Source organism: Micromys minutus (genome assembly GCF_963924665.1).
Source record: "Micromys minutus genome assembly, chromosome: 15".
Lineage (NCBI taxonomy): Eukaryota > Metazoa > Chordata > Mammalia > Rodentia > Muridae > Micromys > Micromys minutus.
Genome location: NC_137984.1, coordinates 1,150,484 through 1,169,111, shown reverse-complemented (window position 1 = coordinate 1,169,111; position 18,628 = coordinate 1,150,484). Strand labels below are relative to the sequence as shown.

General features: G+C 39.1%; 1 protein-coding gene across 1 annotated transcript in view; it reads right to left on the bottom strand.

Moving 5' to 3' along the window:
* LAMA2 (laminin subunit alpha 2) overlaps positions 1–2,111 on the bottom strand; it is a 551,725-nt gene extending 549,614 nt beyond the window's left edge. The window contains exon 1 of the mRNA XM_080929510.1: positions 1,997–2,111. Coding sequence (XP_080785636.1) covers positions 1,997–2,105 — 109 coding nt within the window. The 5' untranslated portion in view covers positions 2,106–2,111. The remainder of the gene's footprint in view (positions 1–1,996) is intronic.
* Positions 2,112–18,628: the final 16,517 nt, after the last annotated feature.

The following is an 18,628-nucleotide window of genomic DNA, read 5'->3' as shown; positions in this document are numbered from 1 at the left end:
CAAGAAAACATGTTTTTGTCAAACAATATTCAGCGACTCTTACTGATACACAATATTAAAGGGGAACCAACCTTCTAAAAGGAAAGGAAGGAAAGAGGACATGGTCCCAAGAAAGGGGAATGTGAATATGAACTATACTGAGTGCGTTTTGGGTTTCTGAAAACAATTTTCCCATTAGTTATGTGAACTTCCATGGCTATTACTCGCCAGCCTTAGGTTTTAAATTAGCCCTGTGGGAATAACAATAGAAGATGAAAGTAAATCTTGTGATCCAAGGATATATGACTTCTGCATAAGTACATTAAATTATAAGATACTACACTAATTTAAGCCATCATAAAAATGTATTTTAAATATACCTTTTATTGTTAATAAATGTAAATCACTTAGCCTAGACCTACTCTCCAAATACACTGCAAATGGCTGTAACAAGAACAGTAACAGCCCTCCCCTGGGGGGGGTGATGGCTCCTTTACTAAGGGTATTTGCCAAAACTTAATGACATGGTTTTTATACGCAGAACCCAGATAGACAAAGGAGTTCTGACTTCTCCAAACTGATCTCTGACCACAAACATTTGCCACATCATGTGTGTACCCCCACCACAAATAAGTAAATAAACAAGTAAATTAATGCACAAGAAAAGCACAGGGGGAGGACACACACGAGTGTGCAGGGAGAATTCTTAGAAACTCAGTAGGATACTACACTCCAGAATGGAAGCTTTGGCCTCATACAAATCAGAGAATTAAAGTACCAACTATTGTTAATCACAACTGAAGAAAGGACAAAAGTTAAATGTAGCATTAAAATAAAATCAACTGCCAAAGATATTTCCCCCAAAGTACAGTCTCAGTAATTCTATTATTTGCACCACACTGACCCCATTTCACCTCTGCAAAAATAGAAGGTCATCTGGAGAAACTGGGAGTCATTTTTATTCTAGGACAGATAATCAAGATTATGGTGAGGCGCTTATGCTATCTGTTATGTGTCCTCTAAAAAATCATGTGCAAAGTGCTAGTCTTGAACAAAAGCAAATGTGAGAACTATTATCATGGCTTGGTTCCAGTTAATTGAGAGAGAGAGAGAGAGAGAGAGAGAGAGAGAGAGAGAGAGAGAGAGAGAGAGAGAGAAATGTATTTCAAAACTACCAGATTCCAACTCATCTGACTTCCTAAAGCCTTTTCCTCTAGATTTTGCACCTTTGAAGATAAATCCTTTGAAACAAAGCTAAACATATTTCTGAAATAGTTTTTATTTTGATTCAGATTTTTCAGCTTTGGGAAATGCTTGCTGGAAGGACATGTTACCAATTATGTTTCTCGGTGCTGTACAAGCATCTTGTACAAACTCTGATAACTCCTCAAAGACTACCAGGCCTTTAAGAAAGATATGCACATAAACAATGGGATGCTCTGATAAGAATAATTTAGCTGCATTGAATACAGTTGTTTCGCAAAGCCCCTGAGATGTGTTTGTAACTGCTGGAGTCTGAGAATACACAGAAATCTAGTCTGTATTTAGAGCGAAAGGGGGTTTCACAAATGTGAGAGGGGAGGTGTTTGCCACATACTAAACTACTTTAAGTAAATAATTAGAAACACAATTCTTAAAGTTAAAAGAAAAAGGAGAACAATTACTTAAAGTTCTAAGATAAACTCAACTACAACTCTGGGGAGCTTTCCTATTCAGTAACGGAATCTAATTTAATGAAACTTTTTTTTTTTTTTTCTCAATTTGGAAAAAAAAAAAAAAAAAAAAAGTCTGCCTTGGGAACTTTAGAAGTTTTCCAGTTTGCAGAGTCTGGTGTCCCTTCAGCTGGAGGTAATTCCCCTGCACTGCTCTCTCTGGGTTCTTACTCTGAACTTGCAAGATGAGTCCAGTTCTTTGCGCCTGAAAGTGGTCCCCAGCCAGTGACCCTTTCTCACTAGCTGAAGACAGGAGCAGCATTCCCCCCCCCCGGGGGGGGCGGGTAAAGAGCCCAGGACTGTACCTCTCTGTTGATGCGCTGGGGACTGTCGCTGCAGTTCTGTCCGCTGAGTCTGTGAGCCTCCAAGCGTCCCCAAGAACAGGAGCAGGAGGATCCAGGCGGCCTCAGCCATCCTGGCCGGAGCAGATTCACTCCTCCGGAGCTCACTGAGTTGCTGCCTCGGGTCCACCCAGCTGAAGTGAGCAGCTGCGGGGAAAAGAGGAGGAGACAGTCCTCAGCTCTGCCCTACCACCGCCCAAGGGTGGGGGAGAAAGGGCAATCCCCACCCCTTCCCAGGGCTGGGCCTTTAAAGGGTCCTTGATTGGAAGAACCTGTGCTCTGTGAGAAAATCGGGCCTCTAGCTAGAGTTATCCAAACTTCTTTAGCATTAAGAAAGTAATTGATACCAAGTCACTCTGGGATCTGTGAAATCCCGCCAGATGGAAAACATTATCGTGGAGAAAGCCATACAGCAAAAACTTTGGCTCCTCAGAAGGTCCTGGAAAAAATTGCATGCAGCTGCCCTGGGTCCAGGTGATCCCAGACTGCCCCCAGGTTATGGTGCTAACTACTAGGAAACTGAGGCTGCCCAAGGGGAACCTCACACTGCTTGGCACATTAGGCAGAGACTTCCCAGAAGGCAGCTGTCCAGGCAGCAGCTGGTGACAGACTAAAGCTGTCCCAATTCTACTGAAAAGTTTCTGAAATCACTCCACTGGTTGGAAGCTGTCCCTATAAGCAAGGGATGTTATTAAAAGGCAATGGAGTGTCTGCAAGGATTTTCTCTTATCACTCATGGCAGCCTCTTTTAACTCAACAGAATTCTGTCACCCGGGTTCACATGACCACTCCATAACAAGTTGTTATTGACAAGGCTCTCAATAGGAATTCGAATAGCAACTTCATTGGTTTTAGGAAGTACCTAGGATTCCGTTTGCATCAGTGTACCTGGTGTCCATCAGGATGCCCTCAAAGGACAGAGCAACTACACCATAAACTATTCCCTCTTGAACTTCTGAATGGGTCACCTCGTGTGTGTGTGTGTGTGTGTGTGTGTGTGTGTGTGTGTGTGTGTGTGTGTGTGTGTGTGTGTTCACATGCTAATGTGTAGTCAATTTGAAAAAGGATCTCACTATGGTCTGAGATGCACCTGCCCCTGTCTGTCAAGTGCTGGGATTAAAGCCAAGGGCAACTCATGTAAATATTTTTAAGAAAAAAAAATCTTTATATTTTAAATCTGAAGTTTGCTTGCAAATAACAATTTAATTTTACTAACTTTACTGGATGTGCCAATTAAGCCAACTGAAGATAATGCTTTGTGGGGCTCTAGTTCACTAACGTGTGTATAACATTTCAGACTCTTACCACTGAGTGAAATTCTGTTCGATATCAAAGTCCCAATATTAGTGTGTTGTTTTTTACCTACTAAGAAGTTTATAGTTAAGATGCCACATAGAAGCTACGGAAGTTTCAGTTTGTAGATTAGAAAGTAAATTTTAAAGGACTGATGAGAATCCAAAGATCCACCCTTCATCAGGAACCCTTGTAAAGGCATCTCTACATCTGTGACTTCTTTAGATCTATGCGTGCTGTCTCAAAAACAGGCTTTGCTAAGGGCTCTGGCGCTCTTTCCCCAGCCCCTTGCCCTTGCTCTCTCGTAGAGGCAACATTTGATACAAATAGTATGATTCTTCATAGGATTTTCACTTCTTTTGTTGTTGCCAAATGAGTTCATCCTGTGGGATATACACATATATATTTATCTCTCTCATAGTTCACCTTAGAATCATGTATTCATTTATAAAACAAAATACTTGACTATTCTAGAGCTTTTGTATTTTACTGTAGTTGTTTAGAAAAAAATGTTTTCATTAATAAAGCTGAACATGTTTACTTTATTGTTTTAGAACTTTTTAGATTGAGATCAATAGAACAGAAATTAAAAGGAGTGTGTGTGTCTTTATATGTATGTACTTGTGTGTCTGTGTATATATATGTGCATGCATGTCTGTGTATATATGTGTGTATGTAGTGTCTATATCTCTCTGTGTGTATGTGTGTGTGGTGTGTTTGTGTATCTCGGTGTGTGTCTGTGTGTGTATGTGTCTCTGTGTGTATATATGTGCATGCATGTCTGTGTGTGTATATGTGTGTGTGGTTGTATCTGTATATCTGTGTGTGTGTCCTCTGAAGATTCACTGGTTACAAGTGAGGACCCTGTGCTTTCACAGTCCTCACCCAGTCTGCACAGTACATATTAAACTGCTACCTCATTTGAATGTGGATTTGGATAAGTATGCTGGGTCATTTCACTACCCTAAAATTACTCTGTAATTTGCCACTTCTTTCACCTTTTGACCCACCAATTTTAGGCAATCATTGATTTTTTTAAGCCTCCTTATGACTTCCAAGCTTGGACAAGTACTAACAGTTGTCATAAGTATCTGTGCACAGGTATTTGCATGGATATAACTTCTCAGACCCTTGGGTAGACACCCAGGATCAATTACTAGATTGAATCACAAGAGTGTGTTCAATTCTGTGTACCCCACAGCACTAACTCATCAATTTCTACTTGTGTAAAAGAGAGAATAGGGACTGTGATGGCAATTAATTTGAGTCTATAAATTAGAGGAAAGTTGACATCTAAGTAATTCTGCAACTTCCATCCTACAAAGTATGACTCATAAATTTACATTTTAACATCCTAACACATGCTCTAAAGTTTCAAAACACATGTCTTGAATATACTTTCAAACTTTAAGTGCTTCATGGTTTAATGAAATTCTGTTTAGTGTTTTAGTTTTCAAATACCTACATTGATAATAATGTAATTTGGATAATATGCATTGAATCCTTATTTATAGGATTAAGCTACACAAAAACCAGGCAATTTACTATTGCTCCTTTGATCTGTATCATTTTTATATATTTTCTGGCCATGGTTGAGAACTGGTACATCTGCATTGTTTCTTCTGATCAGAATGGGTGGCTGCCAACCATCTCACTGACACCCGTCATATGACAGTGACTGTAGGTTTTCAACAGGCACTCACTGTAATGTGGAGTTTTCTTCCTGAATGAGACTTTTGTGACAAGAAAAATTCAATTTTGATGTAAAAAAAACTAAATGAAGATCAGCAATACCAAAAGCTCTTCCTTGCATCTACTGTGGCTGGTCTTTGCTACTTTGTAGGTTCTTCTTTTGCCCATCCCCCATGCTCCTGTTTCCACCCCCTAAGACTAGTTAGGAGAGAAAGAAGATAAAGAAAGAGAAATATAGAGACAGAGAGAGCTCCCTGTATTTACTTATTTTTTTCATTTTGTCTCTTCTTTGAGCATGATTAATAAGAAACTGCAACCAACCCCATCTAGTGTGGTTCTAGCATTTATGTACTCTCCAAAAAGTTCCCAGAATTCCTAATGCCACACAATTTCTTGGGCATATATACAAAAGATGCCCCACCATGCCACAAGGGCACATGTTCCACTACATTCATAGCAGCCATATTTGTGATAGCCAGAAGCTGGAAACAGTCCAGATGTCCCACAATAGAAAAATGGATACAGAAAATGTGGTTCATTTACACAACAAAATGCTACTCAGCTATTAAGAATGAGGCTATCATGAGTCTTGCAGGAAAATGGATGAAACTAGAAAATATCATCCTGTGTGAGGTAATTCAAGCCCAAAAGAACATGCATGGTATGTACTCACTAGGAAGTAGATGTTAGCCAAAAAAGTACAGAATACCCAGGATACAATCTACAGAACTTAAGAAGGCTAACAAGACAAAGGACCCAAGCAAGGATGCCTCAATCCCACTTGGGATGGAGAAGAAAGAAATAATAAGATGTGAGAAGTGGGGGGGGGGGGGAATCTGGATAGAAAAGGGGATGGGGAAAAGAAAAGGGGAACATGATCAAGTTTGGGGGGGATAGGTTTGAAGCCCTGAGAGCCAGCAGAAAGAATGGAAACAGGCAACCTTGGGAGGTAGGAGGTAGGGGGACCCTCTAGAATGTCCAGAGACCTGGAAGGTGAGAGACTCTCGGGTCTCAAAGGGTTAAGGTTAGGACCTTACACAAAATGCTCTACAGTGGGGAGAGGGAACTTGTAGAGCCCATCTCTTGTAGAAAGACAGGGCAATAAGTGGAGGGATGGGGTTAATATTCCACAGTCAAAAACTGACCCGTAATTGTTCCTTTCTGGAAAAAAACAAAAAAACAAAAAAACAAAAAAACAAAAAAACAAACAAACAAAAAAAAAAACTGCAGGGACAAAATGAAAAAGAAACTGAGGAAAAAGAAGTACAGTTCAAGGCCTAAATTTGGGATCCAACTCATGGGGGAGGCCTCAAGGCCTGAAACTATTACTGAAGCTATGGTGTGGTTACCAACCGGGACCTATCATGACTGCCCTCCGAAAAGCTCAACAAGCAGCTGGAAGAGTCTGATGCAAATATTTACACCCAACCAATGGACAGAAGCTCTGACTCCCTGTGGTTGAATTAGGAAAAAGCTGGAAAAAGCTGAGCAGGAGGATGACCCTAGATAATGATCAGCAGTCTTAACTAACCTTGACCCCCAGGATCTCTCAGACAATGAGTCACCAACCAGGTAGCGTACACCAGCTGATATTCGGTCCCAAGACATATACAGCAGAGGACTTCCAGATCTGGACTCAGTCAGAGAAAATACACCTTACCCTCAGAGACATTGAGCCTCAGGGAGTGGAGAAGTCTCCCAGAATGGGGGGGCATCCTCTTGGAGATGGGGGTGAGGAGGTGTGGAATGCTGAACAGTCCAAGGGTGTACCAGGAGGGAAATGAAATCTGGACGGTATAAAAAAAAGATTGAATATGTAAGTAAATTAAGATCATATGCAATGATTAGACTCCTCCTTTTAAAAAAAATACTTAAAATATTTAAAAGTTTAAATATTTTAAAATATTTAAAAGTGTCTAGGTACATTTTGAAACCATCACTAGCCTATATAATAGTTCTTTGAGATTACAATAGTGCTTATGTATGTATATCTTATCACCCTTGGATGAGTGAATATTCTATCACAGTGAAACATAATAATACCTCTAGAAATGTCTTTATGCTAAAATCTACTTATTATGCAATTCCTCTTTGGTTGCCAGACGTTGCATAGTCTACCTTTGTCTCTTCCAGTAAACATTTAATTGAATGCTGCATTTTTCTGCCCTGTTATTCTGGTGTTTGCACTTGAACTTTGCAGTGCAGCAGCCACAGTTACAATTGGGTAATTAAACTGAAATAAATAAAAGTGATCATTCATTTCTTCAGCCACTGTCCAAGTGTCCACACTGCATATGGAGATGATATGCTGTCTGAATAGGGATGTTGCCCTTGTCCCTGGAAGGTCAGCATGCACTTCCAATTCATGATCTGTAGGAGAGAAAACAGCATGAATGAAAACAACCCTGAACTCTGTTCACAAAATACCATTCTCTTTAGTACAACTTTTATTGGTATGTCCAGAAAAGGATAATATTTAACTAGAAAGCTTATAAAATTTACAAAAAGGATTAATAGAAACCAAACGTTCAAGTAAAAGTGTCCTTTAAAATGCAAATAATTGAATTTTATGTACCTAACAAAAATAAGTTGAGGTAATAAATATACATTAATCAGTGGTTCTTAATCATCTTCATGCTATCACTCTTCAATACAATGCTTCAGTTTTTGGTGATCCCCAACCATACATTTATTTTATTGGCATGTCCTAACAATAATTTTGTTACTGTTATGAATCATGACAATGGAGGGAACTAGAGGCTATCATCCAAGGTAAGGTAACCCAATCACAAAACAACACACATGGTTTGTACTCACTGATAAGTGGAGATTAACCCAAAAGCTCCGAATACCCAAGACACAATCCACAGACCACATGAAGGCTCAAGAAGTTGAAAGACCAAAGAGTTGATGCTTCAGTTCTTCTTAAAAGGGGGAGCAAAATAGTCAGAGAAGGAAATACAGAGACAAAGTTTGGAGCAGAGACGGAAGGAAAGGCCATCCAGAGACTGCCCCACCTGGGGATCCATCCAATATACAATCAGCAAACCCAGAAAATATTGTGGATGCCAGAAGTACATGCTGACAGGTGTCTCCTCAGAGGTTCTGCCAGACCCTGAGAAATACAGAGTTAGATGCTCTCAACCAACCAGTGGATTGAGAACAGGGTCCCCAATGGAGGAGTTAGATAAAGGACTGAAGTAGCTTAAAGGGTTTCCAACTTCACAAGAAGAACAACAATATCAACCAGCTAGACCCTGCCCCAGAGCTCCCAGAGACTAAAGCACCAACTAGAGAGTACACATGGAGGGACCCATGGCTCCAGCTGCATATGTATCAGAGGATGGCCTTATCAGACATCAATTAGAGGAGAGGCCCTTGTCCCTCTGAAGGTTCAATACTCCAGTGTGGGGAATACCAGGGCTGGAGGTGGGAGGGGTGGGTGGGAGGGAACACTCTCATAGAGGCATCAGGAGGGCAGATGGGATAGGGGAATTCCAGAGGGGAAACCTGGAAAGGGGATAACATTTGAAATGTAAGTAAAGAAAATATACAATAAAAATTAATCATAATGTGAATGTATGACATGCAGCATATATGATATGGGACCCCCAAATGAATTATGACTACCAGGTTGAGAACCATTGTTCTAGGTGAAGAACTTATAGATTTTTTCTCTTTACCCTGAAACACTATTATCAGTGGAGGTTTTGAATTCTAAGATGTTTTTGCATAGTATAGTACATTTGGTTTTACTCAAAACCTAAAGTGGATTCAAAGAAGTTCTGCAGCTTTTTGTGTGCTAAGGAAACTGATGTCTGTTTTGCATTTAGGAGGGAATGGTTTGTAATATAGGAAGTTCCATGGTTAGATCTCTATGCTTAATAAATGGTGTATCTATGACACCAGTGTTTATTAAGCAACAAGTAAGGGACGCAGAAACCAATGAACCTAATACTGAGGACAGCATGTGATGCATTCATTCATTCATTCATTCATTCATTCATTCTTATTACCAAGTGACTGTTATGAGTTAGGAGCTGACACAGTAGTTATCAGACACATTTGATATAGCCCAGCTATTGCAGAACTTACATGCAAGTAGAAAAACAGACAGTGCATTAGTAAAAGCAGGAAATGAGCACAACAAATGGTTTCTGTGGCTATAAAGGAAAGGAAGAGGCTTAGTGGTAACTGTAAAAGGATGCTTCCTGAACAGCATGTCAGGAAATGCTCTCTGAGGAGGTGACATTTAAGCTGAGATCTGACAGGGGACAGGATTCCTGTGAATGCAGAGTCAGTCAAGAGGAGAGAATTGTTTGGAGATCATCATCGAGACAGTGAATTCACAAGTCTTGTGAATCAACCGGACATGAGGATTTTAGGATCCTTCTAAAGTTTCTGCCTGGAGCAACTGGCTGTCTGGCAGTGAGAATGCCTGTGATAGCAAACACAGGCTGACTGCCAGGTGTGAGCTGAATATGGTGAGGTACTTGACACTGGAGATATCTGGATGGTTATTTTTAGTTCTGATAAAAGGATCTCATAGTCATTTCATGAGTAGAGCACATAGTCAAGGGAACAGATTTTTCTATAAAGTAGAAGAATAGGTGTGGAGGGAATAATTAGAAAATATAAAGTAGCTAAGAGCAAAATAATTTAACAGATGCTCATTTGCAGATGAATTAATATAAGTAGGGAAAATTTTACCAACTGCACAGGTTTAGGCAACTGGTTAAGCAATTGTGGAAATGTCAGGTCAATGTTTCTCATATATAATTCCAAATAATCTTATGATCAAATGTAAAGACTTATTTAAAATTTATGGATGAATTAAAGAAAGTGCATTAAAAAAACCACTATAATAACTGTGAGGTAGGATTAGTAAATAGGTAGCTAGAATAAGCTACCATTAAAATGTAACATTTGAAAATAACTTTGCCTTAGTTCTGGTACTATAGAAAATAATCCATAGGGTGAAAAAACACATGTGATAAAATTTTATTAGGATGTGAAATCACAGGTTATTTGGAATGTTGCAAATGTGGTGTAAGATGGAGAATGGGATAAAAGAAATAAAGGAAAACATTATTGAAATGATAGAGAGATTCATGCCAAACTGATTGCTTGACCATCCAACACATTTTCAGAAAAAAATGACAAACTACTCAGCCTCCATGTGGAACAAGAAAAACAAAATAAATGAACTGACCCCATTTCACCCACAGTCAAAGGTCATCAATTAGAAAATAGGTACCACTCTTTAATTTGCACAGGTCTGGGTACTTAGAAAAACACAGAATTAAGCGCATGATTTAAAACTCAGTGGTAATTCAGTATTCTCAAAGCAAAGAGTGAGACAGAGATTGCTATCATGCCTTAAAAAGGAACTAGAAACAGATACAGAGTGAGCCCATCAATCAAAAGTCACCAAAGCAGTCAGCTCTGTCATTCGCTGTTTGTCTAACATGTAGCAGGCCCTAGATTCAGTCTCTGGCACCAGATACACAAAGCCTCAAGTCAGAGCAAGGTACAGCCATTACTTCAACCTGCCTCCAGCCTTGAGGGAACGGAGCAAGCTTTCCTTGGTCTGTTACAGAAGTAAAAAGAGTCATGAGCATAGATTTGGAGTGATGGGAATTTGAAGACCAGAGGATAGATAGTAGTAAGAGACTGAGGGTAAAGGGAAAAATAACAGTAGCTATTCCAGGGACAGACACTATTTGAACTGTAAGTTTACAGTTATGGCCCTCCTACAGTTTTAATTTAGTAGTAGTAGTGGTAGTAGTAACTATTATTATTACTGAAAACACATTCTATAACAGAATACATTTCAACCACAGTTTTCCCTCCCTCCACTCCATCCAGCTCTCTCTCATCTTCCCTTTCCCTATTTTTCTGTTTCCCGAAGACCAGGACTCCGAGACAGCAACCAACCACAACAAAACAAGATAAAACAAGGCAAGGCAGAAGCCATGGAGACTGGGCGAGAAAACCCAAAGGGAATAAAGAAAGCCAAAGAGCAAGCAAAAGAATCAGAGACACATGTGTCACCATTGTTAGGAGTCCCACATTAACACAAAGAGCCACATATACACAGAGGACCTGGTACAGACCCATGAAGGACCATGCTTGCTGATTCAGTCTCTATGAGCCCAAGCGAGCTCTCCCATTTGTGGATTCCAGACCCAAGCCTAAAGGTTTGATATATAACTTGGACTAGCTAGGGAAGCCAGGAATGCAGCAAAGACCACTGAGAGAAAGGAAGAGCCCTACAGGGGGAGCAAGACACAGGTGCTATTAATGAGGAAACAGGAAAATGATAGAACTTAACTGGAGGAAAGAAATCAAAGTGTGTGTGTGTGTGTGTGTGTGTGTGTGTGTGTGTGTGTGTGATATGTATGTATGTATATATATATATCAGTGCAAAAATATATACTCTACATGTGCAGTAATGCCTATGCAAGAAAACCATAGACTATCTAACAGAAATCTAAGTGCCAGGCAAAATACCAGAATTGTTGGTCAAAGGAAATGCATAAAAACCATTACTTTTGCTTTCCTGCCAGAACATGAAGGCAAGTTTCTATTGCTGAAGACACTGTACACTTTGGTCACAGAATTTAAAGAGATCCTCTTGGTAATAACATGGAATCTTCCTCCTAGAGAGTTTCCTCTCCTTGTGTCAGGAGGTGTTATCCAAACTGCCAAGGAGAAAAGCAATTAATACTCCTACACAGCTATAAATCCTGAGAACCAAAACAACAATGAGATGATAAGACATGCCCAATACAACAATCACAGTGTATATATCTCATGGGCAACCAATAGCTGTCTAATTGCACCTAAATCCAGCTTAATTAGAGGAAACTGTGTCTAATATTGTAAGCCTAGCCAAGAATTCATAACCACAGGCATCATAGGTCCCAGGGAAAAGCTACTACTACCATATTACTAAAGTGATGCAATTCCTAGTTGCCTTCCAAATATTACAACTATACCCAATAATAAACCCAGCTCTCACATATCAAAGTAGCTCCCTTGTAGAGTAAAGAGACTAATAGAGATCAAAAACTTTTCAAAATGCCGAGAATAAGTGACTACACCATATCTAACCCCAAATGGAAAATTTACAATACAACCCCTACACCTAAGACTAAGGGAACATTGCAAAAGAAAATGTAGAAATTGTAAAAAAGCCTGAGAGCCAAGACAACTACTGTTTCTTCTGGATCAGCCAGGGTGTTTCTTTCCTAAATTCTCAAATATTTCCCTTTACAAGACCTACAAAAGCTGTGTCAATTGACATGCCAATATGGATGAAGGAAAATTTCATAAGACCATAGCTCTAGATCAAGAATTGGAGGCACTCAAAGACTGCCAGACAAGGGAAAAAATCAATTTGGTTTTGTTAGGAACAAAACCCTGATTTAAGAGGTCAGCTCATAACAAGTAAATAAAAATCAAAGATTAACATGGGAATCATAAAATCAAAGATACATGTTTCTCTTCTTCAGACTTAGAAATATTAATGAAAATAATGAGGTTTCCATTTTCAATATCATAAGTATAATAAATTAATCAAACATTTAAAAGTTAACCATCTACATTGCTACAGGTAAAAATGTAAAATGACATTCTCAAACCTGTAGATAAAATTTCTAACATCATTTGGGAGAACACTTGTAAAGAATCTACAACATGTAAATTTCATTCACTCATGCAATATTTAAAGCACATAGAGCCTTTGACCAATTATTCTATTTGTAGAGTCATTTGTTTCATCAACACAGTCTGTTTCATCCCAGCTCAGATTTTTCTGATAAGAATTATTCACATTTGATTCATACATAGGACGTAGATGTAAAACATCACAAAGAAATTGGGTGCATTCAACGCCCCCACAAGAAAACAGCAAAGAAAGGATAAGCAGATCTATAACCTTCAGTGAGCAGGAAAGCTCACAACCTAGCTCACACAGTAGATTTCCATTAAGAAACAGTGAATACTCAATGATATATGCATCAAAACTTCACATCATACCTCATAAATATGTGCAAATATTATGTGTCAATCAAAAGGAAGAGAATCAGTGCCTGTACTCCTGTGATGGCTCACCCAGCCTTATTAGCTCTCATCTGATGGCAATTCTTACTGCTTCCTGTGCCCACCCTGCATCATCCCAGTCCCCAGCTTTGATCCAGCAGCCCAGTTTTTACCTTCATCAGCTCTGCTCTTATCAGCACTTCTCCTTAGTGATTTCATCCATTTTTTTAAACATCCACTGAGATGGCCTCCAGTACAGCGTTCTCTAGCCTGAGTAGTACACATTATCTTGAGTACCAGTTTCTGATTCTGTGGTTCTGATTTCAAAGGCACTCAGGTTTGGTAGGTTTTTTATTTATTTATTTTTGTTGTTATATATCATTTTCATTTACCATAACTAAGCTATTTTGGAGAACATGACTCTGCTTTATTAAGAGTTCAAAGAAGAAAGTTTATATTTGGAAAAATGTGCAAAAATGTCATGTGAGTATAAGGATGATGATCAAAGGAGTATACAACACTACACAATAGTATAGACCCAGGGGAATAGGATGAGTCAGTAGAAAATGGTTCAATAAATTATGATCTGCTCTTTCCATAGTATGCTAAGCCATCATAAAAAGGATATTTATAGAAATGTGAATTTTATAAAAATATTGTATTTTCTTTAAAATTTACTGAGCAGGGTGAGCTTTTACATTTAAAATGAAAACTACATAGTTATATTTAGATATACCTAATTGTTCTTAATATTTACATATAGAGATACAAATATTACCAGTGAAATTTTATCAATGAACATATATGTGTGAAACTTAAGACCTTTAAAGCAACATACATATATTCATGTCAGAAAGTTTAAAAATATTTCCTAAATTGAAAATAACTAACATTTCCCAAAAAATATGCTAAACTTAAAAAGGAGAAAACTAGAAATAATAAGAAATAGTTTTCATTAGTAATACTCAAAATGTATAAGTAAAATGAAAATATAAACATTGTCTTGAAAAATATATGAGAAAAATCGGACATGAGAATCTCTCTTATGACTTTTTGATCGGGATTATTCAAGGGATTCCCAAAAGATTTTAGGATATTGGTATTGCCCTTGGTTTCCCACAAGAGGCAGAAGGAAAAGTCCCTTATTACTGAAGACACGATGTATTTTGGAAATAAGACCCCATTCTAGACTGGCAATGAATGACCTGAATGCCCTATCTGTAATAACTAACTTTCATGGTTCTGGAAGACAACCTAAAGATTCCCCAAAACAACATCTCCATCTAGCTAAGATGCTTCTTACCACAATGACCAGCATAGAAAGATAACCCTGAGAGTACAATAGTGACACACATACCTTGATGGTAGCCAACAGCTTTCTAATTGAACTTAAGACTCACTCAACCAGAAGAAAATCAAGTTTGGTACTAGAAAGCAATCCAAATTGTCAACTCTAGTAAAAGCATAGATCTTAGAGCGTCTACAACCAACCAAAACCTTACTAATCCAGAGTAATCCTAGCTACACTATACATATTTGTTCTTATATCCACAAATAAGTATAGCCCTTGCCTATCAATACAGTTCTTGAGCCCAGTCCCATATGATATATCTACAGCAAAACTCCCGTACTTAGGGCTGAGAGATTATTGTAAAAAGAGGGGATGGAAAGACTAAAAGGAAATGAGAGTTTCCTGTGAACTTGTGCCTTCTAGAAAGGTCAGAAACTACAATATAAATTCTCATGGCTCCCTAAACATGAGGTGAACAGGCGTGACACCAATAGACAATTCTAATGGGGATCAGGGAAAGCTCATAATCTTCAACCTTACACAAAGAACTCTAGCAAGTAAAGGATGCTGAGACTCATAGAAACAGTCTTCCCAGGGAAAAGCATACCAATTTGTTATCCAATGGCAAATGGTCATCCCTGAAAACATACAGACAAGTAACATTATACAGACTGAGGAGGTCATATTGATGTATTTAAGATTGTCTGTGAAGTATTTACGTGTGTGCTTACATGCATGCTTGTGTGTGTACGAGCATGTGTGTGTGTATGTATGTGTGTGTGTGTTTATGCATGTAACAACAATAAATGACACAAGGAGCATAAAATTAAAAGAGAGCAAAGAAAAGTACAAAGGTGGGTTTTGAAAAAGACAATGGAGGGAAAATGACCCAATCGTATTACTATAATATCAAAACATATTCTTGATCTGTGTAGAAGCAGGAGTTCTAACAGAATACAGAAAGAATAGCAAAGTCCTTGTAGCCATGTTGTGACACTGTTGTGACCACAGATGCCTTCAGCAGCAAGTACACTTACATCAGGTGATTTATTCACAAAGAACCTAGCGTGATAGTCTCTCCTAATTTTAAGTGAATAAAGAAGTTACCCTCACAAAGTTCAAGTACCCTAGTCAGGACATAGAATTCCAAAACAATCTTAATGACAGAGATTTAGAAATTACTAGAGAATAGAAAGTCAAGTTTAATTTTTTAACTCTCATTTTGTTGTTGTTGGTGGTGTTTATGGTTTGGGGCTTTTGTTTATTTTTGTTCTGTTGTCTGGTTTTGACACATGGTGTTCTTTTATAGCACAAGCTGGCTTCCAACCCCTGTTACAGCTTGCAAAAGAATGAGATTAAAGGAGTAGATGAGCAAGCCAGGCTTAACTTTCTCTTTGATCATTTTCCATTTTCCCTGTAGGAATAGGAACCTGGCATGGCTACGATCAGCATGTCAGGGCTTTAGATAAGATTTCTGCTCAGCCTGCAAGGTCTTCCCAGAGCCCCACTAATGAAAAGATCAAGTCCCACTATGTCCAGCTCACCTTGCTATAGGCCTGGCCTTATCAAATGGGGATATGTGATGCCGATCACTTTTATGTGTCACCCCCATTATGTCTTGACACTTCAGTAATCTAAACAAGGCAATGTCACTGGCCTGAGTCCTGTGACACTCTTAGCAATATGGCATGTAACAGAGACAAAAGTATTAGCCATTACAAAACTTTCAATTGGTGCCCATTCTGGATTCATGAGGACACTTTCCAAACAGCAGCTCTCTAGGAAGAAAGAATGAACAGGCCTTAAGCCCATTTCCCTTTTATGGGTTAAAAATAAGCAACACAAAATTATCCTTTTTGGTTTTTATAACTTTGTACCTGCATGAGTTGCTTTACCAAAACAAGAAAATGATCTTCCACTCTAGTGACCTACAGACTTAATACCTAATCACCTTTATTTCTGAAAAAGAAAATAGAAACAGCTTAATGAATTCAGTAGCTAAATTTCAGTCTTGTTTTTTTTTTTTTAAAAGAACACCTACCAGTTGCTCTCTGATCTGCATCTACATGCTCAGCCCTTTATTAAAAGAAATCAAAATAATGCTGATTTTTCTTCCATTAAAAGAAAAATGCAGTGGCCTGTAATTCCAGAATCAAACAAGGTTCTATTTATTTTTCTGTGAATAAGCAGACTTAAATTAATAAGAGAATGAGTGAAGTTACTTTTAGAAACCATGTAATTTTTAAATGTAAAACACTAACCTAAACATATTCCTAGGCAAAAAAAAAAAAAAAAAAAAAGTAAGGCCTCCTCAGAAGAGCTCCAAGCTTTCAACTAAAATAACACTTTTGGCTTCTGGACTCTGCCTGATACCACAGCTGACCCAGTACACGAGTACTCTGTACCCACACATGGATGAGAGGGAGCCAGTCTCACAGGAGCACTGACAGATTTGAGACCATAGGTGAGAACACCACCTCTGCTCAAATTCCTTGCCTAAGAGGAACCCACCCAGAGTCCTAAGGACCTGAGGAGCAGTCTGAGACAGGAGCCTTCCAGTTTCCTCCTTCAACAAGAGTTAACCAGGTGCTGTAGCACTCCGTACCCAGACCCCACTGGGAGAGAGTTGGTACCCAAGAAGTGCTGACTCACCACAGAGCACAGGTAAAACAAACTACTGCTGCTTGGAGGAAAATGCTCAGAGCCTTCAGGACACAGAAATCTAGAAGCAGTCTGAAACATAATTTTTGGGTTTCTGTCTGTGCCCTCAGCTGACCCTGTACCACAGTGCTCTTGACACAGACCCTGCTAGGAGAGCGCTGGTTCCCTAGCAGTTCTGACACACAGGCTTATAGGAAGACCAATCAATGGTCAAAATCAGCAAGGTAGGCTACCACCAGATATAAGCAGATGGCAAAAGAAAAGTCCAAGAATCTAAGCAACAAAAACGAAAGCCAATTGGCATCAGCAGACCATAGTTCCCCCACTACAGCAAGTCCGGAATACTCTGACTCACCAGAAAAGCAAAATTCTGAATTTAAAATCATAACTCATGATGATGTTAGAAAACTTTAAGAAAGTCAAAATAACTCTCTTTAAAAAATAAAGGTCCTTTCCTGCCCAGAGTGTGGTCCAGGTCTCCACTATCAAGACTCAGGATCTGCCTGCAGGAAGCTGAGCTCCAAGAACAGCTACACAAGCACTCTTGCACCTGAACCAAAGGTGAGGCTGACACAAAAGTCCACAGGCTATCCAGAGAGGGAACACCTAGAGTTTTTGGAGCACAGGGAACATGATGCTCTCTGGAAAAGGGTCCTTTCCAGCCCAGAGAGAGAGAGCTAGGTCCCTAACACTAGGACTCAGGAACTGTAGGCAGAAGGCTGAGCTCATAGAACAGCCTCACAAGAGCTCTCACACCTGAGCCCAGGATGGCAGAACCCAGTCACTGCCATCAAAACTCACCACCTACTGACAAAGAGCAGAACAGCCAGGAGCCACCACCCCCCCCCCCCGTGAGCCCACTGGGCCTCAGACTACAGGAGAGAGAAGCACCAGTGAGAGACAAAAAGATCACCAATAATCATAGACAACAAGATGGCAAGAGGAAAGCAAAAGAACCAAGGAATGGAATTCAAGACAACCTGGCATCATCAGAACCCAGTTCTTCTACCACAGCAAATGGTAAACTTCCCAACAGACCAGAAAAACAAGATTTAGACTGAAAATCACATTTCATGATGATGATTGAGATCTTAGAGAACCATGAGCAATCATTCAAAGAACTACTGGAAAACACAACCAATCAGGTGATGAGGTTGAAAATGGAAAGAGAAACAATAAAAAAATCACAAAAACAGACAACCCTGGAGATAGAAAACCTGAAAAGGAAACCAGGAGTCATAAATGCAAGCATCACCAACAGACTAAAAGAGATGAAAGAGAGGATCTTAGGGGCAGAAGACAACATAGAAAAATAGACAAAACAGTAAGAGAAGATACAAAAAACAAAAAGCTTCTAACCCAAAATGGCCAGGAGATCCAGGACACAATGAGAAGACCAAACCTAAGGATAATAATTGTAGAAGAGGGCCAAAAATATCAACTTAAAGGCATAGTAAATATCTTCGACAATATCATAGAAGAATACTTCCCTACCCATAAGAATGAGATGACCATGAACATAAAAAGAAGACTACAGAACAACACAGAGATTGCTCCAGAGAAGAAATTCTTCTGGACACATAATAGTCAAAACACCAAATGTTCAAGCAAAG